Genomic DNA, 27,489 nt, shown 5'->3' with positions numbered 1-27,489 from the left:
TAATAAACTGGGATGTACTCGGGGACTCTGACACTTTTCTTTTGAAGCTGAACCATCACACCTAAATATTTCATATTTACATGGCTAGGAATACAGCATCAGAAAGAAGCTCAACACTCATTTTGTTAAGATAGAATTATAGGAATGAAGTACAGTGGGAAGGTTTTGTTGCCAGCCATGCTCTTTGTGTTTTGTCTAGGAGATGTTCAATATGAAAATAGTCTCTATATTAAGGATCGGAGTAAAGGTCTTTCCCTTGCTGATGAATGCTTCAGTGGTTAGCTACAGGTGGAGTGCTGTCTGTACTTGCTTATCATTACTTTTCTCTGACACAGCAAATATTGCTACACGATGTGACGACTCAGAAGAGCGCTGCATCTCAGCCTAACCTCTGTCTCAGGGCTTAGAATAATTTCTTGAAACGTGAGAGATAAGAGTTTCAATGCTTTTTAGGCTGAGAAATGCGATTAGCTAATATCACTTTTTAGGCAAGCGAATATGCACTTGCTAGGTTCTACGGAAGCTATGCAATTGCTTCATAGCATTTTTTAAAAGAAAGGTATGTGCTAAATGGTTGATTTGGGAACTGTGTGGAAGATCATACATTGCTAGAATACCTGGGTTTCACAAATGTTGGAATTTTCTTTTAAAAAACAGTGGCATACTACTATCACATCTATTTTATAGAGAGAAATGGGGACATACAAATTAAGCCAAAAATGAATGTGTTGCTCCCCAAAGAATGAATGTGCTCCTCCCCAAATTAAACTGAGAACCTGGAATGGAAAATGATTTCTTATTGGATCAGTTTAGCAAAGTTCTGCAAGCCACTAGAATATGGTGGAACATTTTCAGCTTCACTAACTGTGTTTCTCTTTGATATGTTCTCTTGGTTAAAACATGGAGACGTTTCTTCTTGGTTCAGAAATTGTTGGAAGGCATTGTAGATCTGTAATTCAGAGCTCTTCACCCTTACTGTTTTTGACTTTGCATCTTCTTTGCTGCTTCCATTAAAGGGACAAAGGAGAGTAGGCTTGAAGGGGAAAAGAAAAATGACAGTAAGGCAATTTGGGGCCAGAAAGAGAAAACATGAGTGATAGGAAACACAGTCCTGTCTGCTGCTTACACTTCTCTGCCAAAGACTGGTCTTAGCGTACGCAGAACTGATCCAGGCATTTTGAAAACTTGCAGTTGCAGAGTAATTAGCTTGTGAAGGGAAAAAAATGCTTATAATAGGAGTTTTGTAAATCTACTTTACTAGCTCCCCATGTGTCAGTTGAGTGGAGACCAGAGTACTTACTGAATTATAGAGTTGATTTTATTCTCTCCAGTAATTTCCTTTTTAAGTTCTACTCTTTATAAGTTCTGATATCTAACAAAGTTCTGTAATATGTTAGGAAACATGACGTATTTATCCTGTTTTGGTAATTCCCACAGTTGCAAAGGGGATAGACATGTTTACAATAGCTATGAGGACCAGGATTTGAATCGTTCACAGTACGAACACCTAAAAAGTGTCATGGTATTACTGAGTAATGTGATACTGTTAAACTCTTGACAAGAGGTCCACAGGAATTGGTGGACAGGGGTGTGTATTTGCTAAAAATAATTTCTCCCTGTTTACAAATACTCTCTTCAGTTAAATGCGGAGGACCATCCTTTTCTGGATGCTGCAGTGCAGCTTGTAATGCTTCTTGCTCTCCTTTTACTCAGTTTACTCCATTTCTTTCTGGAGTCTCCCTGGAATATATACTACTACAGCATCTCCTCTCCTTTTCTTGAGACTTGCAGATTCTCATTAACATTGTGAGCATGACCACTGTACTCTGCTCTGGCACTGCGGTGGTGGTGAAGTACAACCTGACTGTAGTCTCTACACCTCATCCTTGCTGGAGTAAAAAGATCATTGCTAGCACTCTGTTCTTGGAAGGAAGTCCTATGGGACATCTGGACAGTAGGGCTCAGTGATATACAGCGTGACAAAGCTTGGCTATGAAGAAGAAAGCACAACATTATAGGTACTGAGATTAACATATAGGTGTCAGCATTTGATTATTTTGGTACCAGTTGAGTCATAGAATCAGAGTAGTTTGGGTTGGAAGGGACCTTAAAGATCATCTTGTTCCAAGCCCCCTGCCATGGGCAGGGACATCCCACTAGATCAGGCTGCCCAAGTCGTGGCATAGTATCATCAGAGTGAAGAATGGAGAAAGCCAGTGTTGAAGAAGGAGAATGGATGAATGTGGTCCTATAAAGTAAAGGAAATTTTGAAGGGAATTATTATGTTAGAACTCTGAAATCTGCTCTATTTAAGCCTAATTACTTGGGAATATTATAATCTGTTTAGGATATGGAGTAAATAAAAATACCTCTTAAGATTTTTACGTCAATAAAGAGAAATCTGACTGGAGAGAAAGAAACTGTGTCATTTCTGTATGGAAACAAGAAGAACTTGGGTATTCCTGTGTACAGCCTAAATTTACTAATCCATGGCCTTGTACTTTCTATCACAGAAAGTAATGTCATGTCCACAGATACATCACGTCTTTCCTTTGTGTCATTATACCACTTTTATCTCATTTAAGTTCTCCTTGCCTATCTGTTCCCTTGTGACCTGAGTATGTTCTAAGTGGTATAAGTCACAGTGGGTGTAGTATGGCCATATGTTTTAAAAAAACCCGTCGAAATACTAAAATACTTATTATTATGACCAGTTTCTGGGATGTTTAAAAAAATAGGGAGGAAGGGCTTATTTTTTAAGGCTGAGTTTCCAGTTAACAAGCATTTGCTCTGTGCCTTTGGGAAGGATGTAATGATTTTAGCACATTACTGGGGAATCTGCTACTTTTCCAGTTAGCATGGCAATATCTGTGTGGAATGTTACAAAAAATCCAAAGGTTGAAAATGGATACCTACATTTCTGTCTGGTTTTAGATGCTTCATTTATGCCAGTAGAGTGTTTTAGTTCCATATCCTGGACTGAATCCAGACTATGTGAGGTGTATAAACTAGATACAATTAAGTAGATTTACAGGTGGCCTCAGTTTGCTTCTTAGTGAATATGGTTATGAATGGAATATTTGACACTGAGGACTATCCAGGCTTTCTTCAGTGCTGGTTTGAACTAGAGAATCTTTGGTGTTGACTGATAAGATTAGTTTTCTGAGTGAAGTATTAAGAGTTTTTCAGGACCTACATTGGTCCATGAGTATTTTCATAAAGTGGGAAGACTGAGTTGCATCCACAAGTTTTTGGGACATATATCTTGTAGCAGTTTGCCTTCTGCTAGGGGAAGCTTAGCTGCCTTGGTTCTGAAGGAGAAAACTCATTTTAGGGTGCTATCAACAAAAAACTTATGACAAATCACAGAGTAATACATTGTTATAATAGCTGTCTATGCACTGTTTGGTTTAGTTTATGTTAGGCTGTGCCCTGAATTCCATGTTCATAGTCTTAACTGCAGAGATTTAGTAAAGACAATAGAATATTTTACATTTTATTGAAACTGTAAAGTTTGGTTTATTGTCTTTGACTGGTTTTGCATGCTCTACAATTTATTTCTTATTTTGGGATACACATTTTATTTATAGTGTACCAAATAAGTCTGCATATTTTCTACATTATGTGTCTTTTTTGATATGCCTTGTGTATACTGTGTATGACTGTGTCATAGATACTGAAAAATTTTATTTAATGTAGCGACAAACTGTAAGAGTTTTTAAATTTAGAAACCAAGATTTTAGATTCCACATGTTTCTACATAAAAGAATGGTTTTAAATTCTGAAGAACATCCTTAAAAATATATTTTGAAAGGGTCATTTTTTACCTGCCTACTTGACGTATACCTAATGTTTAGTTATTTAAGGGGAAAAGCTTGCATTACTGTTTCTAAATGTTTTTTTTTTTAATTTGAATTAAGCATTTGCTAAATTACCCTGAGTTATAGAAATAATTTCTAAGTTGTTGATGACTTTTATATCTCTTTAGCTATTATGAAAATTTTATAACTTCTCTGTAGGCTGAATCTTCTTTCTTCCTATACTGTAACTTAGTACTTCCAGAATGCGATATATTTTTTCAAAGTGAAAATATAATCTCATTGTTTTTTAGGCTTACATATATGAAATGCGCTCAACTACTTTTTTGCATAAACTGAGGCGACACACGGAATCTGTCATCAATGTGGCTTTTAGTCCCTCATCTCTACAGGTAAGTCATTGGTATTTTCCTCTTTGTTATTAAAAGATGTAAAATCTTCACTGTAAGCTTGCTTTTTACTACTCTTCTATTTCCCTGCCAATATGCTCTGCAGCTGTAAGGCTGTTCATCTACTTCCAGTTATAGTGTGTGTCAGTTATAAACTCATGCAAAATGTTTCGTGCTACAGAGATGAATGCTGTCACTAACTGCCTACAAAAAAGAGTTCAGGAATGGGAACTATTACGAACCTGTACTTATTGTATGTTGGGAAAATGTACATCCACCTCAAATTACCTAAGCAGAATACTAATGCAGAGAATTTAAGAGAGAAGTAAGTTGGAGTAGGGAATGGTGAGGGGCTCAGGCCTAATAGTTACTCAAGGGCCTGAAAGAGTTAAAGGCCAATGTAATTTTAAGCACGTAGTGTCGGAATAAATAGAAAAATAGTTTTATTACAGTGTTTTGAAAAACTATTACTGTTGTGTTTTGAACCTTTCAGATATGTAGAGGTAAAAAGTACTCCAAGAAGTTAGGCATTGGGCAATGACAGTTCTATTTTTTATTGGTCTTTAATACTATGCTAACAGCATTATATTTCAGTGCAATGGTTTAATTATATTGCAGCAATATATACACAGGAGTCTGTTTTTTAAGTTTTATTTTGAAACCAGAGCTTCCCTGCAGCTAGTTTTTCATGTGAATGTTTTGTATACTGTTTTAAATCCTATAGACTTACCTTCTTTGTTTTCATGCATTGAAACTACATTGAAACTTTCTGCTTTCTACATTTCTCCTTACTTTAAGGAGACAACAATGGTCACTACATATATAAGATTACACAGTAGCTTGTCTATACATCACTACCTCCTTAATGTTGGCTGAACTTGCAACTGTTAAATAATATTTATGAAGTAGATATAATTTCTTTATATGTGGCGGTATTGTGATGTTTATACATTGCCTTCTATTTATAAATAAAGATAGAAGTATTTCTGTGATTATAGAATTTCTGGAAATTTTATTCCTTGTGCATATGTTATTTGATTGAAAAATGTTTAATTGCTATTTTGTGGTGAACATTATGTACTTCTGGATTCAGCAATGCTGTATTCAACCAAGTGGTATAGTTTATTAAATTTTGCACCTACATAAAGGCTAATTTCAGGGTTAGCACTGAACATAGTTCTGCAAAAAAGATGTTGCATACTGAGGAATAGAACTGACTTTAGTCTTGCTGTATGCTGATCAGTGGTCCAGCTGTTGAAATGTTGGGATTGTTTGAAAATGTCTTATTAGAGTTTAACTGCTAAAAGTCTAGAGGCTCTGTTGCAATAATACCGTGAATCAGGACTTAGAAGCAACTAATTTCAGGCAAATTAGTTTTTGGTAAGGGTGGACAGAATCTGTAAATGGCGTAAAATTATCAATCTGGCTGTGGATCCAAACCAGACTGGTCTGACTCTGAAAGTGTGCCTTGGGGCAAAAAGCCTTCCAAACCGAACTTTATGACACATCACACAGTGAATTTAGTATTACGGTTAAGAGCCAAATCTGAAGTTCAAAGACCAGAAACTCTTTTCTTGAAGAGCTCTTTCCTGAGGAGCAAGAGCTGTGGGACTGACCTGGTTTCCCTAGTGGTTCTGAGGGAAGAATTTGAAGCTGATGTTATCAGGAACGCTTTACCAAAAAGCAAGAAGTGTGCAGATACTGCTCCTTTGAAGGATCACAGCTGAAATGTAAGATCTGTTAACCAGTAGTTCTGTATAATGAGCACTCCAAAATGCTTTCCAAATAAGCTGCGGAACAAAAAAAAAAAAAAAAAAAAAAAAAAAAAAAATCCTGGATTTTCAAATATAGGATTTAGTATGAAGTTAAATTGAAAGGCACTGGGGGAAGGCCCTGGGAGAAGAAGCTAAGAAATACAACAGTAAGCTTTTCTTGTAGAAAAGAAGAAAATGATAGATGAATCAGAAAGGAATAATCCCATGCCTTGAAAGAAAGACTTTATATTAGGCAGCCAGAGTTTCCAACACTGGAAGATTTTTATACCTATCACTACCACTAGTTAGGGATTTAAAACTGATGCTATTCTTGTTTCATGTAGAGTTTGAATGAATACAGTTTAGAATTATATTGTGTTCTGAATAACCTCTGCACAAAGCCCCATTGCATTCAAAGGGAAACACTGGCAGGGGAAAGAGAAAAGGATGAAAAAAGGGAAGTAGCTGATGAGTGAAATTCGAACATTACGGTTAAGCCTTCTACTGTGGAAAGATCCAGCCAAGAGTGAGGCGAAGTGGCAGTGCTCCAGTTCAATGGTTGCTTGCCCAGCACCTGTCCATGAAGTAGCTTGTTCCAACCATTATTATAGCTCTCACTTGCACAAATGTTCTGCCAGAAAAGAGGGAAAGACCCCGGATGGGTATAATGGTGATTTTTTTAATTGACGGGGAACATTGTTGCTTTTATCATATGGTCACTCTGGAATGATTTATAAAATGGTTGCTATGAAAGCTGGAGAAGGGGCATTAGATAGAAGCTTTGCATCTTAGGTTTATTTTGGAGATGATTTCTCTGTTTTAGCTTCTCATTGTCACTTTCTGGTTTTCACTGTTCAAAACTTACATAGTGAAAAGTGTTTCTCTTATCAAAAATATTAATTGAATTTCAATCTATTTTAGGGAATATACATTAAAAGATATTTCAGTGTTTAACTAGAATAACTATAACTATTAACTGTAAGATATTTGAGTCAACCTAAGTTAAAATAGTTTAGGAGTCTTATCCTCCAAATATGGCAACAATAAATTGTGTCTCTTTTAAATATTTTTGGAGCAGGATAAAAACAAATAGGGACACTATTGTAATCTGCTGGTTTTGTTGTGGATTTTGGGGTTTTGTGTAGTTGAGTGTTGGTCTCATCTTTTTACCAGCAGGGTTGAACACTGCAGGGCAAAACCATCCAAGTGCACTCATATTGTTGTCCTCATTATTAGTTGCTAAAAAAAAAAAAAAAAAAAAAAAAAAAGCTGTACGCTCATCCAAGCTCAGAATCATGACTTTGAAATTAGTATGCATTGCTACCACTCTGATACACTGAGAGGTAGCTTCAAGAGAGAGAAATTCCCACCCCAAACACACTTGAATAGAACAAGCCCTGAGCAGTTTTCTTGAAGTTCTCAGAAGGCTACCTGTCTCAAATATACAAATAATTAAACACATGCTGAATAAGTCAATGTAGGGCATTTGGAGAAATATAACCAAAAATATAATCTGAATTGGATGAAATATGGCAAATCTGTTCCATTCTCTTTGTCTGTAGACTTAAAAAAAGTAAATATATGGCAGTTTGATATGACCACCTAACTGATATACTGAGAGAGAACTTCAGGAGGAAAAAAACCACAATCTAAAACTAGACTATAATGGAAAAAGTTCTCAGCAACCTGGTTTGAGTTAAATGTTGACCTTTGAGTAGGTTGAATGATAAGATTTCCTGAAGTCCCTGCAAATTGAATCATTCTCTGATTTTATGATAGCACACATGCTCCAGAAGTCTCTTGTCACTGAAGGAATGGTAATTTAAAACTGCCATGTAGAAAACATTAACAACTTTTTATTACCATGTATGTTCAACTTGTGGTCTGTTTATTAGTAAAATGTCTAATTTACACGTGTGGAAGGAATAAAAACTGTTGCTCAATAGAATATGCATTTTTTAACATTAATTTATAAGTCTAGTTTTAGAAGTACAGCTATATTTCAAATAACATTGATTTCTGGTATTGTGGCATGTTTAGATTAGATAATAAATAACATTAAGTGCATTACTTTGCAACTGGAGAAAAATGAATAGTAGAGATCTGGAAATATCTTTCACAGCTAGATTTGCATGGGAGCCACTGAAAATTTCATGTTAATTTTCTGCTAACCAGCTTGAAGGGAGACATATAAATGTTCCCAGTAAGGACATTTACTTGTAGATCTCTGATAGTAATACAATAGCACTAAACCCACTACTTTAGTCAGAATTGGCTACAGGTTGCTTTGGATGTGTCTGGAACTCTGAGTTATCTTCTTCTACTAGCTACTAACAAAGCATACTTTTCCTGGTGGTCACATCTGGATATTTCAGTTTAGAACAAATTATATGAAAGTTCCATTCTCTTGCAATTTTGGTTCATTGTTGATGGTTCATTTAATCATAAAATTTTCCATAATGGAGGTAGCTTTTGTAGGGATAGAAAACTGTTTTTCATAGAATCGTAGAATCACCAGGTTGGAAAGGACCCACTGGATCTTTGAGTCCAACCATTCCTAACACTCCCTAAACCATGCCCCTAGGTACTTCATCCACCCGTTCCTTAAACACTCCAGGGAAGGTGACTCAACCACCTCCCTGGGCAGCCTGTTCCAGTGCCTGATGACTGTTTCTGTGAATTTTTTTTTTCTGATATCCAACCTGAACCTCCCCTGGCAGAGCTTCAGGCCATTCCCCCTTGTCTTGTCCTCTGCCACTTGGCAGAAGAGGCCAGCTCCCTCCTCTCCACAACCTCCTTTCAGGTAGTTGTAGAGAGCAATAAGGTCTCCCCTCAGCCTCCTCTTCTCCAGGCTAAACAACCCCAGCTCTCTCAGCCGCTCCTCGTAAGACTTGTTCTCCAGCCCCCTCACCAGCTTCGTTGCTCTTCTCTGGACACGCTCCAGAGCCTCAACATCCTTCTTGTGGTGAAGGGCCCAGAACTGAACACAGTATTCAAGGTGTGGTCTCACCAGTGCTGAGTACAGAGGGAGAATCACCTCCCTGGACCTACTGGTCACACCGTTTCTGATACAAGCCAAGATGCCGTTGGCCTTCTTGGCCACCTGGGCACACTGCTGGCTCATGTTCAGTCAGCTGTCAACCAACACCCCTAGGTCCTTCTCCTCTAGGCAGCTTTCTAGCCAGACTTCTCCTAGTCTGTAGCAGTGCATAGGGTTGTTGTGCCCAAGTGCAGGACCCGGCATTTGGCCTTGTTAAAGCTCATGCCATTGGCCTCGGCCCAGCGGTCCAGCCTGTTCAGGTCCCTTTGCAGAGCCTCCCTACCCTCCAGCAGATCCACATTTCCACCCAGCTTAGTGTCATCTGCAAACTTGCTGAGGGTGCACTCAATGCCTTCATCCAGGTCATTGATAAAGACATTGAACAGGGCTGGACCCAGTACTGAGCCCTGAGGAACCCCACTTGTAACTGGCCTCCAGCTGGAGTTAACTCCATTGACCACCACTCTCTGGGCCCGGCCATCCAACCAGTTTTCAACCCAGGAGAGTGTGCGCCTGTCCAGGCCAGAGGCTGACAGTTTCTGAAGCAGAATGCTGTGAGAAACTGTGTCAAAGGCTTTACTGAAGTCCAAGAAGACTACATCCACAGCCTTTCCCCCACCCAGTAGTCGAGTCACTTTGTCATAGAAGGCCATCAGGTTAGTTTGGCAAGATCTACCTTTTGTAAACCCATGTTGACTGGGCCTGATCACCCAGTTCTCTTGCATGTGCTTCATGATAGCACTCAAGATCACCTGTTCCATGACTTTCCCCAGCACTGAGGTCAGACTGACAGGCCTGTAGTTCCCCAGATCCTCCCTGCAACCCTTCTTGTAGATGGGCACAACGTTGGCCAGCCTCCAATCCAGTGGAACTTCCTCAGTCAGCCAGGACCACTGGAAGATGATGGAAAGGGGTTTGGAAAGGACATCCGCCAGGTCCTTTAATACTCTTGGGTGGATCCCATCCGGCCCCATAGACTTGTGGGTGTCTAGCTGGGCAAGCAAGTCTCTAACTGCCTCCTCTTGCATCATGGGAGTCTCATTCTGCTCCTCTAACTCCTGGGTTTGTATACAGAGGGAACAACTTTCCTTGCTATTAAAGACTGAGGCAAAGAAGGTATTAAGTACCTCAACCTTGTCCTCATCCCTTGTCACTGTTGTTCCTTCTGCATCCAATAGGGACTGAATATTCTCCCTTGTCCTCCTTTTCTTGTTAATGTATTTGTAGAAATATTTTTTATCTTTCACGGATTTAGCCAATTTGATTTCTAGTTGGGCCTTAGCCCTCCTGATTTTTTTCCCTGCACAATCTCACTTCCTCCCTGTAGTCCACCCAAGATGCCTGCCCTTTCCTCCAAAGCTCATAGACCTTCTTCTTTTTCATGCATCCCAAAATCTCCCTGCTCAACCAAGCTGGCTTTTTCCCCCGCCGACTCCTTTTCCAGAACACAGGCATGGCTTGCTCCTGAGCTGCTAGGATTTCGTTTTTTAAGAGCACCCAGCCCTCGTGGGCTCCCTTGCCCTGAAGGGCTGTCTCCCAGACAGACTTTAATTTGCTGAGTTTTGGCTTTAGTATTTAGTATTCGAATAGCCTTGTCTCATTCCGATGCAGGGCACATATTTTCCAGTATGATACTCATCCTTGGTACTCAGGACTATCTTGCCACAGATTAAATCATGTGGATTTAAAACCTGTGACCAGCTTGACCCCTAATATGATCTCACGGAAGTCAGGGAACCTCTTTCACATGGTTCTTTTGATGCTGTTGTTTGGCTTGGTCAATCCCAGTTGTTCTCTCTCATAATCCACAAATACATCAAAACTAGATGTAAATGGAATTTGGTATTTTTTTTTCTTTCTCCTGTAATTTTATCTCTGAGGGGAATAAACAGCCAGCTGTCAGCTTTTCTGATCTTCCATTCCAGGAGATCAAATTTGAAGGCTAGAAAATGCCATCAAGTTCTAAAAATTCTAGTTTTTCATTTGCTTTTCTGAAATGTACTTTCAAATATTGATTCTGCTGGAAGATTAGAGTAACTTTCAAAAATCAAGATTTAAAGTTTTTTTATAGACATTTGTTGAAAAAAATATTTGGTAGAATCCTTTGCCTTATTTATGGCCTTTGGATGGAATAACCTTTCAATTTATGAAAGAAGTAGAAACAGAAGGTGGAAAGTGAGCTGACTTGGAGATCCAAGGAGAATCTGTAGTAATGTCAGAAAAACCTCCGAAGGAGTATATCTGTGAGCGTGTGCGCTCTCATAATGAACAAGAAAGCAGCGAGGAAGCAGCAATGAAAAGGGTTGAGAAGAAGGTCTGAGGAAAGCTATCAGGGTAATTTCAGGGCAGACAGCTCTCTTAAATTAAAATCTGGCAACTCGGTGGCAGACAATATACTATCTGAGACAATAAGAGCATCCAAATCTATAAATGCTAGAATTGGTTTACTGAAGCCTCAGAAAGCTAGAGACTGAGAAGTAGGAATGTAGGCATATTTATGGACAAGGACACCTGGTAAAAATACGAAGAGTGATTTTCTTTTGGATTTTAATTAGCTTCAGAAGCAATAGGTTTCTGCAAATAACTCAGAAAAAGCAATTTCTTGGAATTCCAAGAAATTCAAAGATTGTCCTGAACTGAACTAAATATGCCTCTACTGTGAATGTTAAAACAATTACAGTTAATTTGCTTATAAAACAGAATTCTTTAAATGTAGTGATGTACTGCTTATGGATTATTGAAAAGAAGAGGAAAAGAGATGCTTTTCTTGATCAGAAATGGACTACTGAATTGTTAATTATTCTTGAATGCAAGAATTCCCAAACTCACTTGTTACACTATAGAGATCTTTTTTTACCCTAGGCCTTTCTGCTGTAGATGCCTTCAAGCGTCTGCTGTACTGTGCTGCTATCTTAAGGTTTGTACTTACATGCCATTGCAGAGGCAGAAAAGAAAAAAAAATGTTGGCAACTGCAGCAACTCTTTGTTCATTTTACTAAACTTTTCTCTTTCCACATACTATTTTAAGCTGCTGAGGAAGAAATTTCATCAGTTTTCTTTATGAGCAGTAGTGTGCAGTAATGCAGGCTTTGTATGAACATTGTCTTTGCCGAAGATTCTGCTCTCTGGTGAGAAGTTATTTCCCCTATCCACATTGAGCCAAAGAAGACAGCTGGATTAAAAAGGACTCAAAAGAGTGTTGATCTCATATACATGCTTTCTGAGGTTGATTGTATTTATCTCCTTGTTTTCCTCTTGAACTGTTAGCCAAATCTGTGTAACTCTCATTAGTGTAATCTCAGTGAATTGAATGAGGATTTGGAGTGGATATCTCTTAAATTTACTGAACATATAAGTTGAAATTTTAATGCAATTTACTGAAATAGCAGTCTGTCTAATTTTTATTAATGTTTTATTTTCATTCACTATAATGTTCAATATCCCTCTTCTTTTATCCTCAAATGAACAGACTTATTACTATGTTATTGATCGTAAAAAAATTAGGACAGCCGTTAATGCAATTTATCTTAACTCTCATTGGTTAAAGGCTGTCCCAGTTTGATCAGCTTTTAAATGGTATCAAGACATTTGTGTAATGTGGTCCAAGGCAGCTGTATGTGCCCTTTGTCATTCTTATAAAATTCTAAGGCTTATGAGAGGGAAAAGTTGGATTCGCTTGGCCAAACATTGGAATAAAAAGATTCCTTAGTGCTGTTAAACAAATGAATTACTGTGATAGTGAGCAAGACCTATGTTTTTCTAAGACAGTGCCTTTTTAAAAAAATGATTACCAGTCATTGACTGATGCAGCTGTGTAGTTTACAAACTCATTTCTTGCTAATAAACTATGAGATACTCTTCACATTCAGAGAATTGTTTAATTATTCAACATTCAACAGTTAAGTGAATTTAGGAATTCAGCCAAAGCACAGAACCACAGGGTGTCTTTTAGGTCTTTTATCCTAAACGTATTCGTAGTAGGGTAAAAGAGAAGCTTCAGCTTTACCCACCTTTGGGCAATTCTCAAAGTGGACTTAGTTTCCTACAGTGCCTAGTTTGGCTGCTGCGTGTAAGTCTCGGATTGTGTTTGCAAATCTTGGCCTTTGCCTTTTTAAGAACTGCTTCATGGAAAAGAATGTAGAGCTTTGGGTTGTACCACACTCCTATTAAGGAGGTGGTTGAGTCTGTGGAGAGCTTATTAACATGACACAGCATGTAGTCCCACTGAGTTTATTCCAGTCCCTGAGAATTCAGCATCAGAGTTTCTCATTGCACCATTGCATCTACATTTCTCTGTGTATAGCAGGAAGACTATTTCTTTTGCAGTTTTTAACAAAACCCAATAATGCTTTGTGCCAGTTAATATAGGATTTGATGTTTTGTAGGGGAAAAATTTGATTATACCAAAACAATTCTTTTAAGTACATACAAAAACTTGAAAGGATGGTGCATTTTAAAAAAGAAAGAAAAAGCCTTCTGTAACCTAGAGTGAATAATACAATTCAGATTAATCATGGGATACTCCAGCCATTCTAAGTGTGTTGCCAGCAAACAACAGCTGTACACTATATGATTTTAGATAAATATGTTTGCAATGGCAAGCTTCTCAATTCATAGCACATTTGTCATAAAATCTTCACTGTACTTCTTACAAGTGTAGATATTTTATTGAATGGCACTATTAGGTTGGAAGAGGTGGTAGCAAACAATTGGTTATTTGGCCATTCAGTGTGAATTCTTTTTACCAAATATCTAGACAGGCAGGGGGAGTGGTCTCTTGTGGACTAGAAGGAGATGAGATTGACTGGGAGTAGGAAGGAAAGGCACTAACTGTAGTCATAGGAATAATTTTGAGAACATACAGCTTCTTGGAAACCATCAGATAAAAAATGAGACTGAAGAGGGAATGGTGGAGATTAACTGTAAGAACTAGAGGGAAAAGACATAGGTGTAGAAGTGATGATATTGGAGAGATGAAGAGAGTGCCTAGAGGGAGGGAATGAAAGCCCTGTAGAAAGAAGTAAAAGAAGATAGCTGCAAGGTTAAGAATTATAGTTTCTGCATTTTTAGTTAAGCTTCTTTTTTCTGAAAAAGATAGCAAATTTGAGATGCCCATTGCTGTGTTTTCAGAGTTGCTGAAAACCAGTTTGCTCTTAACAGTTCTGAAAATCAGAGTGCTCAATGCCTCAGAAAAATCTGCTTCTCAAAGGGCATGAAGAGAATCTGCCAGGTAAAATAAAGCTCTTTTGCTCCCTTCACACACTACAAAATTGTCTTACAGGAACCAATAATAAAATACTGAAGGGGATAAGCATAGGAGCATCTACTTCACGCTTCATGAAGGTTCAAATATTTTGTGAAGTATAGTTTGTACTTTGAATACAGTCTCCTCCTCTGTCCTGAGAAGCTCAAGCGAGGAAACCTTGCCAAACAGGAAGAACTAAAGGACTAATCATTAGGTGTTTTTTCAGCTGTTTCTTATATAGAAGTAGAAGTTAGAATTTAATTATCTTAGATAGTCCTCCAGGAAGCTGTCCTTAAGATTTCATTTCTTTTTCTTGCCATCTTGAAAGTGTTACTCTCGTGCCTTTCTCTTGCTCTACAAATAATATCCATAGAATGCAGCTGAACATTTGCTGATACTAAAAACCATTCTGTGGGAGACTTCAGTTCTAAAATTCCTACCTTCATGTAGAACAGGTACAAAGCATTTTTTCCCACTTTGGTTAAAATTCAAACATTTGCATTCCAAAGAGGTTATCCATTCTTACATGGCCTTTAAGAAATATATGGCCAAATCAATTGGCAGTTTTGATATAAATGTGTATAGGATATATAACAAAACAGAGACCAGCCATTAGAAATGCAGTTAGATGAAATATAAGGAAAATTAAATATGGGATAAACTGCATGCTAGATGAGCTTTTGGAAAAGAGAAAGCTAAGTCTTAGCTAACAGATTAAATGTGAAAAGAAAAACAGACACAACTTCTGTGTCAAATTAAAATAGCAACATAAAATGATTCCAGCTGTCAAATGGAGTATGCTATAGCCACACCAAATATTTTGGCCCAGCTCCTGGTTATATCTGAACTGTGTACAGGATAGTGTGGGGAAGGCAGGAAGCAGAAATTCTTTCAAGTTGTTTTTTCTGCCCCTTTTCTTCCATTCCACTCCATAAAATACAGCAGGCTCTGGAGCGCTTGATTCTGTGCTCCCTGACAGGTTTTCTCTGTGCGTTGATTTGGCAGCTGGAGAGGGCCTTCTGCCTTTCAGGCCTGCAGTATATGCGGGAATAGGCAGGGAAGAGTAGGTGCTGATAAGGAGACCCTTTTTCATATCCCATAGGAATATTCAACAGCTGGGATCACCATTGTTCCTAGCTGCTATGTTTCTGAAGAGTGGTATATGAAATGTTTAACAGTTATGGTAATTCACGCATTAAAAAGCTGGCCTTGTAATCTGAGGGGTTTGGTTCACCTATGCTTTTTCATAATTCAGTCTCAACGTATCTGCTTTGGAATATCATAGTCGCCGAGACACTTTTTTTTTTTTTTTACAGAACTGTAGCTGTATTGTGTCCAACTACTTGTTGCTTACTCATTTATGAACCTTTCTTGAAACAACATTTTCCCACTGACATACCGTACCATACCATACTGTACCAGTAATCGTCACTTTTCCACTGTCTGTTTTCTCTTTGACCCAGTAGTGAGTGACAGATACTGTGCATTGAAGAGAAGAGTTAAGTCTGGAGAAAGATAAATGACAAAGCTGCACATTATCTTTTAAAATGTCAACTCAGTATGTGTGTCATTCTTTAACCTGAATGCAGGTGAACCACTTTTTTACTCAACTAAGGACTCTGAAGAAGGATCCACAGACGATGATGGCAGTAGCATGAAGTTCTAGGTTGACTGATATCAGTGGCTTTAGTAATTTTACTCCTGTTTTTCCAGAGAAAATAAACAGAACACTGGTTCATTGCCTGTTATTAATGGAAACAAGAAGAGGGTGGAAGAAAGAATTATGAGTGAATTACTTGAGACAAGATATACATTTAGGATTCTTCACAGATTGTTATTAAATTAGATAATGCTTTAGTTAATTTTATTAAGATCACAGGAATGTTTCCATCATTTATTTTATTATAAGGTTCTTATATTATCCTGTTGTATACCATAATAAAACATGAGACATTTCTGCTTAGTTGACACCTGCCGTGCAATAATCTAAGATGTGAACTTAAAGCAAAAGAATGTGTTGTAAAAAAACTGGGGCTCAGTTCTGCAATAGTTGCTCCTTATAGATGATCAGTGTTGCCTTGCAGTTTCCTGGAGTTTCTACTCCTTGTTTATTAATTGCCCTATGTCATATTACAGAACAAGTAATTAACAGAAGGAGAAAAACACTGACAATATAGTCTGTTTTAAAAGGCATAGAATTTAAAGTTGGATATTTTATATCCTTACATCTTCATCCTTCTGCTGTTGATGCAAACGTGGGAAAACCAGACCCTGTATAAATTGTCCTATGACTGTGACAGAAAAGTGTACGTATTAGGTGAAAGCCAATACAGATGGAGAATGCTGAGGAAGTGGTCAAATGGCAGGCAATTCTACTTTACATTCAGTCATATAAGAAATGCGGTTGAATTTAATATAAATCAAAACAGTTTTATTATAAATCAAACCAGAATAACAATGTGTTGAGTGCCTGAAGTCTTCCTGTGTTTTCCAACACTGACTTAAGGTCTTCAGACTGAGGGAAGAATCTGGATCTTTACTTTTAATTTATGTTAATACTAGCTTTCTGTATGACATCTAGTTTTATTTACATTGTTTCCTCCTCCAGTTATGCATAGTTATCTACTGGTAATGTGCTTTTCATGTTTTGGTTATATACCTTTGGAGGGAAGCTACCTTCCACATGTTCCAGATGATCTCTCAAAGGTATCGAAAAATGTTTTTTCTAGATGTTCAACCTGAAACCTATAGTCAATTACATCTTAGTAACTCTAAAGTGTCATAGATGTGGTGCATGAGCAGCAGGCTGTGACCTAGCCGAAATGGACCAGAGGAAGCTCTGACAAGTGGTCATGCTCAGTGCTGCAGAGGAAGGCAAAAAAACACTTGGGACCAGTGCCGATCTGCCCCGGGGGAAAATTCCTTCCTGACCCCAGAACTATTCCCTAAGTAGGAGAGTAAAACCTGCCTCCTCTGTCCCAGGGGTTGGTCATGCCTTCCAGAAGATACTCTCAACCTGGAGCCATCTCAGGGGCTTCCAAGACTAGGCCAAATGCCCCCAGCCTGATTGATCTTTGGGTCAAAAATCCTTCTCGTGCCTGGTGGGACTCAGTGGGTGCTCCAAAGCACTGGGACTCCTAGCAACATCTGTGCTTCCCATATCTTACGGCTGCTGCTGGTTCCATAGGAAATGAGGATAGTAAGTTCACCACTGCTCCTTAAGAAGGCATTCCCTTGGTCTTGTCACTGCTATCTAGGTAAAAAGGATTTCCATCCATGAGATAAGCTTTGAAAGTGGATCCTCAGGAGCTGACCTTACTGTAGAGAACCTCCAGTAGCCTCATCCAACCTCCAGTCTTCCTCCCCCAGCCCCCTCTGTGTAATTCACCAGTTCCTCTTGGACTTCCTCTTGGATGTCTTTAGGCTGCCCATGGGCCAGCTGTATCTTGAAGGCAGAGCTGGGCAGGCTGGCAGTGGGACACCGGAGGTTGCCCCTTTTATCCTGCTGCAGGGCATTGTGACTGCTGTGTTTCTGGGTTTGACTGGGGGATGATGGGCCCCATTGCAGCTCCACTGCCACCCCTCTGCCCTTTGGAGGAGTGCCTTTGGGCTGCTGGCCCCAAGGTAGTCTCTGTGCTCAAAAGGCCTACAGAGATGTCCCTGCCCTTCGTGGCCATGCACTGGGCACAGCTGCTGGAAGTCCCTGGCATGTCCTTTGCTGTTTGGCTCCGAAAGACAAACTAGTGCTGTTACTCTTCTCTCAGGCCGTGGCAGAAACCAGGATATGTGGGAATGGTTCACAGCTGTGCCAGGGGAAGTTCAGGCTTCACATAAGGAAACTTTCCTTAAGGGAGAATGTGGTCAAACCCTGGAACAGGCTTCCTAAAGAAGTGGTCAGTGTCTCATGCCTCTCAGTTCTTAAGACGCCTTTAGACAATGCCCTTAAGAATATCCTTTAACTTTTGGTCATCCCTGAAGTGGTCAAGAGGTGGAACTATACAAGCATTATACTTCCTTCCCACATGAAAATCCTCTCTCCTCTCCTCTCCTCTCCTCTCCTCTCCTCTCCTCTCCTCTCCTCTCCTCTCCTCTCCTCTCCTCTCCTCTCCTCTCCTCTCCTCTCCTCTCCTCTCCTCTCCTCTCCTCTCCTCTCCTCTCCTCTCCTCTCCTCTCCGAATTTTGAATAATTGCTCTTTTCTCATTTTTGGAAGCAGAAATCTTGGAGTGCTTGTTTGTCTTGTCATGAGTTTAGAGTATGTTTTATATGTCTCAGAAACTCCCCTTTGATAAGCTTTTAATTTGTGTTTTATCACACTGACACATAAACACCCTGGGTGTGGGTTTCATACAAAGTTTTTGGAGAAAAATGACTAGTTTTCATTATTTTTAAAGTAGGCTGTCATCACCATAACCAGATATTTATACACTGCATCTTAAGAATCTACTAAAACATATGTTAATTACATTTTTACGTGTAAAAATCATTTGGAAAGCTGCTTATTTTTGCTTATTTAATCTTAGAACTATACACAAAGGGTTCTATGTTTATGGTGCCTTTAATAAGTACTGAAAATAGAGCAAGAAAACATTTTTGCTATTTCAGTGTACTTCATAGACATGCTTCAGTCGTATTCTGAAAAGAAAAGGTCTTTAATTTCATTAACTGTTCATTGAAACCCAAGATGCCTGCTAGGCTAAGTGCCTTGCAGATGTCCACCCAACGAACCTAATAACTAAAAGGAGAGATTTCCATACTTTCTTATACATGTTCCTATTGCTTAGATTTCTTAACTAGCCTCATAATCTTCAGATTATTCCATTATTCTTACATCTCATGCAGACATATAAAATCTTTATATTGTAGTCAACTTTTCTGAATCCCAATGATGTGTTAAAATTTATTTCTTCAATATGATTAGTTACTTAGAACAACTTTGTTTAAGATAAAAAATGCAAGCTGAAAGCCATATTTTCTGTTGTCATGACTCCATAGACCTTGCTGCCATGGAGACTGTATCTTGTGTCTTACTGAGGTGGAGGAATTATTTCTGCATCAACAAATGATTAAGGATGAAAGGGCTATGTTTATATCTAGAAATTTTGGGACAAAGTAGAGGCTTTTGCTCAAGACTGCAGCTCAAGCTTCCATTTTGAAAATAACTTATTCAAGGGAAATACAGTTACTGTGGTGCAGAGACTTTGAGAAATGACAAACATAGCTAAATCCTGAAGGAATATCTGGAATTATTCTGTATCCATATCTGTCTGAATGAGTGTATGTACTTACCAACTCTATCCATTATTACTAGACACATCAATATTGCATTTAAAAACTAATGAAAGAATCACTTTGCTGTTAAACTTAGAAAGTTGTGAAATTCTGCATTGAATTGCTAGTACCAGAAAAGCTTAACCCCTCCACAGTTGGCCTTTGTACTTCTAGAGGAAATCGACCTTGATTAGAAATTAGTTTTATTAATATTCTTAAAATATGTCATGTTCTTTTATTTCAAATTTATTGAGCTAATAAAATATGAATTTTTGAAATGAATGACAAATATAATTACTTTGTTGTGCATCTTTTACTGATATGGCTCTTAAAAACTGACTAGTGAAATATGAATCTCACTATTATGCTGACAAATTTCAGGCTAAAGCTTTTTAGTATATCTAAAAGAGATAAAATAACCTCTTTTCATTTTAAATCTCAAATTATAAATCTGTATATTCAGCAGAAGTAGATTCAGTTTTTACTTGCTTACTGTCAAGACAAAATCCTCTCTGGTCTTGGAGTATATACCCAGAACTCATGACCATAAATTCAACAGTATTTGTTAGGAATAGACCTTGTGTTGTAATTATATAATATAAAGTTTCCTGAGTTGCAGCACAAGCCTGTAAAGTATGACATTTGTAGGCATAAACTATGTGAATCATCTAAAGATTTAAGGAAGCTCCTTCTTGTCTGTATTCCATCATACAGATGTGGTTTTGCTCACCTTTTGAGTTGTTGGTGCGTGTTTTGGTTTCTCTCTCTTAAGAATTTGAAAAAAATTGAGAGGGACCTTTCAGAACATTGATGTTCGCTGGAGATATTTTAGCATTCCTAAATTTCATGGGGAAGGTGAAAATTAGTAGATCTACTATTGATATGAAAAAGCCCTTCACCAATAAAAAAGTTGAAAGTAAAATTATTCATGTGCTCATGGCATGTTACCGAGGATGAGTGAGCAACTCTACAGAGAGAATTGTTGCCATATATCTACTGCAGTTCAGAAGGTTTTAAAGCCAGCCTTTCTACATTGGTTTCCTCCCCTAGTTCTATAAGGTCTGGCATACTGCAGGCAATGAAAAATTATATATAACATGGACACTTTTATTATGAGCAAAGGATTCTGGAACAGATACTGATCATATGTAGGCACCTTGAGTCCATTAGCCTTTGCTCGCTGTCTCAGCAGTAGTCACCAGTTGGTCCTCGCTGATTTTAAGGAGTTTACACTGAAGTGTAACACATGCCATTGGAGAATGAGATTATGGTTTTTATTTTAACTCTGAGATATCATGATGAATGTAGTATAGGAGCCTTTATAGAACAGAATAATTAGAATTTAATTGCCCGGTTTGAATTTGAACAGAACACTGGGGTTGAGAAACCTGCAGTAGTGAAAAGCAACATCTGATTCCAGTTATCAATTTAGTTAACTTTCCAACATTAACGATTATGTTATATAAATTTATTATGCCAAATACAATAAACAGTATAATAAAAAGAAAAACAGAAATAATAGAGCTATCATTCTAAGAAAAGGCATAATGTAAGATTACAGTTCATACACATTTATGGAGAGTATGACATATTACTGTTTCAAGTTTACATATTTGTGTTAGAATTTCTTAAGAGCAGTAGATATAGAATCAACAGATTAATCTTGAGAGCTTCCAAGAAGTTGTACTGTAAAGCAAATATCACACTACATCTGGCAGCATTTTACTGTATCTGGAGCACATAGCATTTTCTCCTGTGATTCCAACTAGAAGGTGAATTTCTTCCATTTTCTTTTCAGTTCTGTTTTAATGGCTGACACAAAATTAAGAAACACCTTTTTTGCTTTTGCATGAGAAGCAGTCCAAAAGTCTGGAAGAATACATGAAAGATAACAATGATGCCTATAAATGCCTGTCATTTGTAATTTACTTACTGTCAAGTCCTAATAGTTACAAAAAAAGTAGATCACTTTTTCATTAGACTATTTAGTTAAATAGCTAGTAGGACCCATTTAAGTTGAAAAATACCTAATGAGGGACAAGGAAGCTGCCAGACATTACAAAATTACAAAATTAATAAGGATTTCCAAAATTCTTTCTCTGCCTTGCAGATTACTGTAGTTTTAGTGTGAAGTATGAAAATGGGCTACTTTTTTTTTTAACTCGAAATCTGAAAGTTTTGAATAGATTCCAGCTATCATCTGAAATATTGACATCTTCTCTGAAATTAACCTTTTGAGGTTCTTCCATCAATAACGTATGTGTACGGTTATGCTCCTTATCGAGTGAAGTGTTTTTCACTTCTAACTGCATTCTCTTCTCAGGTTTCAAATTTACTCTATATTTGAAAGTTGGAACAAAATCTGTCTATGAATGACTCAACTTCAAAATGTTTGGTTTGCACTTCAGAATATGATACACTTTTCATTGGGAAGCTGCTAGTCTCGCAGGTTTAGCTGGTTTTCCCACCGATTTACCAAGTGTTATGCAAGCATTGTGATCCCATGACTTGAACAGCTCCTGTTACTTTTACTTCAGATAGAGAAACAGAGTTTTAGAACATCTTGTAAATAATAAGGTCCTTCGATAAAGTTAAGTGCATTATTTCGAGATTCCTATAAGGGACACAGAGGTCTGTATGGAATAAATATGCTTCTGCTTTCTTAAGTGTGAGTTATATGCCTTCGTTATTTTTAAACAGAATAACCTTTTCTCTTGAAAATCTTCAAATATGCAGTATGTTATATAAGGCTATGGTTTGGCTATTGAATTTGCTATGATCTGAAAAATATTTTCCTCAGGAAAACGTGGATTACCCAACAATAAAATGAATTTTCTTCCCATGGGTAAATAGATACGGAGAGGAATAATTGAGAACCAAAATATATTTTGAGTCCCAGGCTATATCATCCAGAAACATGTAAACGTTATACATCTCTCCACCACAGACGATGAGTACCATCCAGAGGAAAACAAGACCTTTAAAAAAAGGAAAACAATACTGAATTAATAAACCTTGTTGTTATCTAAGTGATTCAGATGGAAAGATGAGGTTTTATATTAACTAATTTAGGGGTGTATTAGAATGGCACAAATGGTTCTTTCAAATAGGTATTGTAAAAGGCAAATCACTATTAACGTTTCATGAAAATATGCTTATTATGTAATGAATTGAGCAATGAAAGGGAGTTTTTTACACAGTGAAATGACCAATATTCTCTGCTGTTTGAATGCAAGCAGAGCTACTGCAATTCCCTGGACTAGAGCTAGCACTTCTGGCCTCTTCAAAGAGGAAATGCAAACAAAAGAGACCATGTTCGTGCATTTGTTTAATTACATCATTAAGACTTGCACTAGAAAAGAGAGAGGTTTTTCTAGAACATATTGCACCACATGGGAAATTGTAAAGAAGCAAGATTTTTTAAATTTATTTAATTAAATAATTTTGTAAATAAACTATATGATATCAGGTCAGGAATCCGTTTGACTCACATCATTATAGACGGCCAGTCTGTCATAGTGATTATGACTGAAGTGAAAAACAGTCATAATTTTTAAGCTCCCATTTCTGTAAACTTTTTCTGTTCCCTTGAGTTATTTTCAGACTTTACATGTGCAATGCTTCCAAAGAAGTGCTGCCAATAACTAGAGTATAAAAAGCAGTATTGAAAATCACTTACTTTAATTTAATAGAATATTATATACTAGATGGCAAAGTGCCTTTCAACTTTGCTATGTATACCTTTTTTTCTGATATTATTTGATTTATTAACTCTTTGCTCTTTTGTGCCTGATGAGCACAAAGTGTAGCCTCGCAGATCAAAAGGAGAACAAATGAGAGGGTCTATCAGATTTACATTCAAGATCTAGAATGCAAGTCTTCTAAAGAGCTTAAAGTAAGTTACAGGTCATTGATATTCAATGCACATCCACTGTGCAGCTTCTTGTTTCATTTTCATTTCCACTATGCTTCAAAGTTACAAATTTCTAGACTTTAAAAATCAGAATAATTTAAAGGTAAAAATAAAGACTGCCTCAATTAAAATTAAGAGAACATCAAAGTGGCTGATATTTATACAGTAGATGGTAAGGACAATATTCTGTAGGAAATGGAATTTTGGAATGTTTGACAATAGGTCAAACAGCAACATTCACGATAGCAATTCTCAAGAACAGTGACACTTTTAGTGGTAATATTGTAGGCTGGAAATCTAAGTAGGTTGTAAAAATATGCAACCCATATTAACGTATCAGAGATTTTTGTACTTTTCCAGGATTTTATGCATAAGTGTCAGGTGTCTGCTGTAGATGTTGGCTTATGAACTGAATAGCAGGATATAAAACCCCTCAAGTCATTTAGGCTTCTGAGAACTTACAGATCCTTTTTGAAGATGGGATTGAAACACTCTGATTAGTCAGTTATTTTGTTACCATTTATTCATTTGTTAGATCTTTTATTCAGTGTTTAAGCTTTTAGTCCTTTAGCTCAACTTATAGATGCTCCTACTGTTTTTGTTGAATGGCCTGAGTTGCATTCCTCAAGCAAACCCACAATGGGTGGTCATAATATGCTGGCAATCTGGGAGACTCCATCAGTAACAAATAGCTCTTAAACTGCATGTATCATGGGTGGTCCAAGAGTTTCCTGGGAGGGACAGTTTCAGGAAGACACTGTGGCTGGAATGGGAGTAGCGTTCTCCGTTTATAGATGCACTCTCCATTTCATTGTGCTAAGCATAGCTAACATTGTGAAAGACACTGAACTGGGAAGGAGAGAGGCATCATAGAAAAAGAAGATTCTGCATATATAATAACTCCATATGAAATGGTCTCATAGGTCACAGTCTCATTTCAAGGTTTTGTTAACTGGCTTTTTATTTTTAGGTGAAAAAAATCAGAGTTTACGTCTCTAAATTTATAACTGTGGAGGCAGGTATGGTGACTGGACTGTGGTAAGGTAGAGAAAGATCAGAACATCTGATTACACATCTTGTATTATCTTTTAAAAACTCTTTATGTTAATTAATATAGTTGCATTCTTCTGAAAGGATACAATTTTACTTCGTAGTACTGTATACAGTTTCACCCTTGTGCTGCTCTCATGCCAAATGACAGAATTTTTCCAGACCTTGAAGTTGAAGGGAATTTGCTTGCCAAACTGCTGTAGGGAAACACTGATTTGAATTAAATTTACTTAGTATGGGAGTGGATCACTTTGATTACCTTGTTATTAGAGCAGACTTTCTTTCTGTTAATGGTTTCTTAAGAATGACACTACCTCCAAGAGTACACATCCTTTTGATTAAAATATCAGTGGTGCTATTGCTAATGTTTTCAATGCCTTCTCCATATGTCAGTGCATTTATCTTAGTGGTTTATATTAACATGCCTATGTCAGAGATGCTAACCTACTAAATTTAGCCATGAGAAATCTGAAAAGTAGACATTTTTTTTGTTTCCAGTAGTCTGGGTAATATATGTTTATTATGCATTAAATGCAGTCTTATGTCTGTCTTTTCCTAAAATGACAATCCTGTAATCAAGAAAAAAACAGAAAAATCATGTTACTATAAACGTCTACTAGAGTTGAATCATATTAGAGTTTTGTGAATGTTTTCATCTTAGCATGTCAGTAGTGTATTAATTTCTGACATTTTTTTCACTTTGGACAAGTTATTAACACGTTTTTCTTCTTAGCTCAAGAAAAAAGTGTTTCAATATTTTTAAAGTAAAAAGTGAGCTTATAATTTGTACTTTTTGTGTGCTTGTCCTTGTCTGTCTTGAAGAAAACTGTGAATACTTCAGCAGCATGAAATAGATGATAAAATCAGAGCAAGGTTCCAATATTTTCATGAAGTATCTGTCACTGATTTATGAAAAGAGATGGTTGCAGTTTTCTGCTGCATGTTGCATTTCTACAACAAACCTGACTTGAATCTCTATGCTGCTTAATTTAGTGGGAGAAATAGGATTTCAAAGAAAGAAACAATAAATTACACTGCTTTAGTGTTACTTAACTCTGGCATGCAAAATGGCCTTAAGGTCAGTTAGAATGAGCTGTTGGTTATTTTATGCTTAGTTATGCAAGCATATCAGCCAGTTTTTTTAGTTACTGAAATATGTAGCATGTCTCCATTTGTTCTTATCCCCCTACTTCTCTGGTAATATAAGAATAGAAACAGATGAGTGAAATCTTTAGAGTTGTTTTGTCATTTGCTATTTAAAAATCCATAGGTAATTAGACTACAGAAATGAAAGGTTGTTGCAAGATCAACATTCATCATTGATTTTGCGAGTGCAAATTTGACACTGTGTTTGAATTTACTGCAAGTTTGCTTGATGAAGAATTCAGAAAAACTGGCTCTTAGTTTCTTTTGTGTGTGAAATTCCTAATGTGAATCTGAAACCAGTTGTTGCCTAACAATGGACGGATTTACGGATTTCACAACTGATTTCTTGGATGGTATGGTCACTCCTCTGTATATTAGTGTTTATATAAGAATTTTTAATCTTTGATTTTTGATTTCACATCACTGTTGTTTGGTACCTCAATAAATAAGACTTTCTGTATGTACACACGCTCATAGAGATCAATGTAAAATCTAGAAATGACCAACTTATTCTGAAGAAAGCTTTGGGTCTAACTGATATTGCCAAACTACAGATGTTCAGATATGTTCAGAGTTCTTAAATGGCATTTGAATGTTCGTTGAGCAAAAATATGTGTCTTTCACTGAAGATAATGAAGGAGGGTGGGAATGCAGTCTTGCAAACTAAAATTCTTTGTAGGAGGCATATTACTGGTAAGAGAAGAAAACAAGTTGTGATATAGCTTATTAGTAGTCCATTTCAGATCCTGAAAGTGTTGACCTGATCTATGATGACATTAGCCTCATGGATTTAAGCACGTTGATAAAGCTGCTGTTTACCATGTGTACTTGTGTACCTTTAACCATTTGTGGCTGCCATTACAGCCTGATGCTAAATGTGATGCTATAAATATTTTCACTTGTCGTTCAAGATATTTATTCATTCATGCTACTTAAGAAATGCAGGTATACTTAAGTTAATTAATTCTTTGGGCTAAATTAAAACCTATTTTTCTGATGCATAATAGCAAAGAAAGCTTTCATGGGGTTGCAGAACATTACAGCAAATTAATGATCTATTTGTGCTTTAACATCCATTTAAATATTTCTAAATAGGAAGTCAATTTAGGCAGCAATCTTTTTCTGTCAGTACAGCTGAAAAAATATTGTTACACAGCTAGTTCTCATATATGATCTGTTACCATGCTGACGTGGACAGGCAGAGGATAATTAAATCTTGCAGAACTGTTGGCTGCACTTTCTGATTTCCATGCATGCTTATCTGAGCTGCTTCTTCTTCATTTCTAAGTCTCTGATTTGTTGGTGGCTCTTCTGGACAATGCATAACCTTGGCCTGAACACTGTTTTAGTTTTTAAATTCAGCACTGATGGTGTGCCTTTTTTGGCTTCTTTTGTAAATAATCACAAATACTGTGAAATACAATTTAAAAAGAAAGTATGTATTGGCTTGCTTACCAATATCAGCTCCTGATCATAAGTGTCCCTGTTTAAAATAAGCTTTATAATCTTGCCTGTGGTAATGATGTGCAACATACTGTGTGTTTCAAAGACTGTTCATCTTACAGAAATCTCCTACTAGTTCACTAGTGTATTTTTAAGAGATATCATGCTAACAAATAGTGGGTCTCATAGACCATGGATGCTGAGGATGGATAATGAATGGTAGCTTGATGCTATCAACAGTCTGTACTTTCGTTCTCTGCCTTATATAATTTTTATGGAGCTAACAGTTTTGTTTTGTTGCAAATACCTTTATGATTGATCTATTTCTACCTTAGATCAATCATAAAGGTATTTGCAACAAAACAAAACTGTTAGCTCCATAAAAATTATGTTACCATATTCTCAAGAAATTTTTCTCTCAA

General features: G+C 37.2%; 1 protein-coding gene across 14 annotated transcripts in view; it reads left to right on the top strand.

Annotated features, from left to right (window-relative positions):
* WDR27 (WD repeat domain 27) overlaps positions 1-27,489 on the top strand; it is a 117,548-nt gene that overhangs the window by 55,726 nt on the left and 34,333 nt on the right. For 12 of the 14 annotated variants that reach the window (XR_008449226.1, XR_008449228.1, XR_008449227.1 and 9 more), the window contains one exon: positions 4,112-4,210. Coding sequence is in view for 11 of the 14 variants with exons in the window: in XM_054063238.1 (XP_053919213.1) it covers positions 4,112-4,210 (99 nt within the window). In the remaining 3 variants the exon portion in view is untranslated. Of the gene's footprint in view, positions 1-4,111; positions 4,211-15,562; positions 15,633-27,489 lie in introns of those variants that run through there. The other 2 variants (XM_054063239.1, XM_054063236.1) reach the window with 2 other exon arrangements.

The sequence above is a fragment of the Cuculus canorus genome, chromosome 3 (assembly GCF_017976375.1).
Source record: "Cuculus canorus isolate bCucCan1 chromosome 3, bCucCan1.pri, whole genome shotgun sequence".
NCBI lineage: Eukaryota > Metazoa > Chordata > Aves > Cuculiformes > Cuculidae > Cuculus > Cuculus canorus.
The sequence above is the reverse complement of the archived record's forward strand: the minus strand, read 5'-3'. Positions and strand labels throughout refer to the sequence as shown.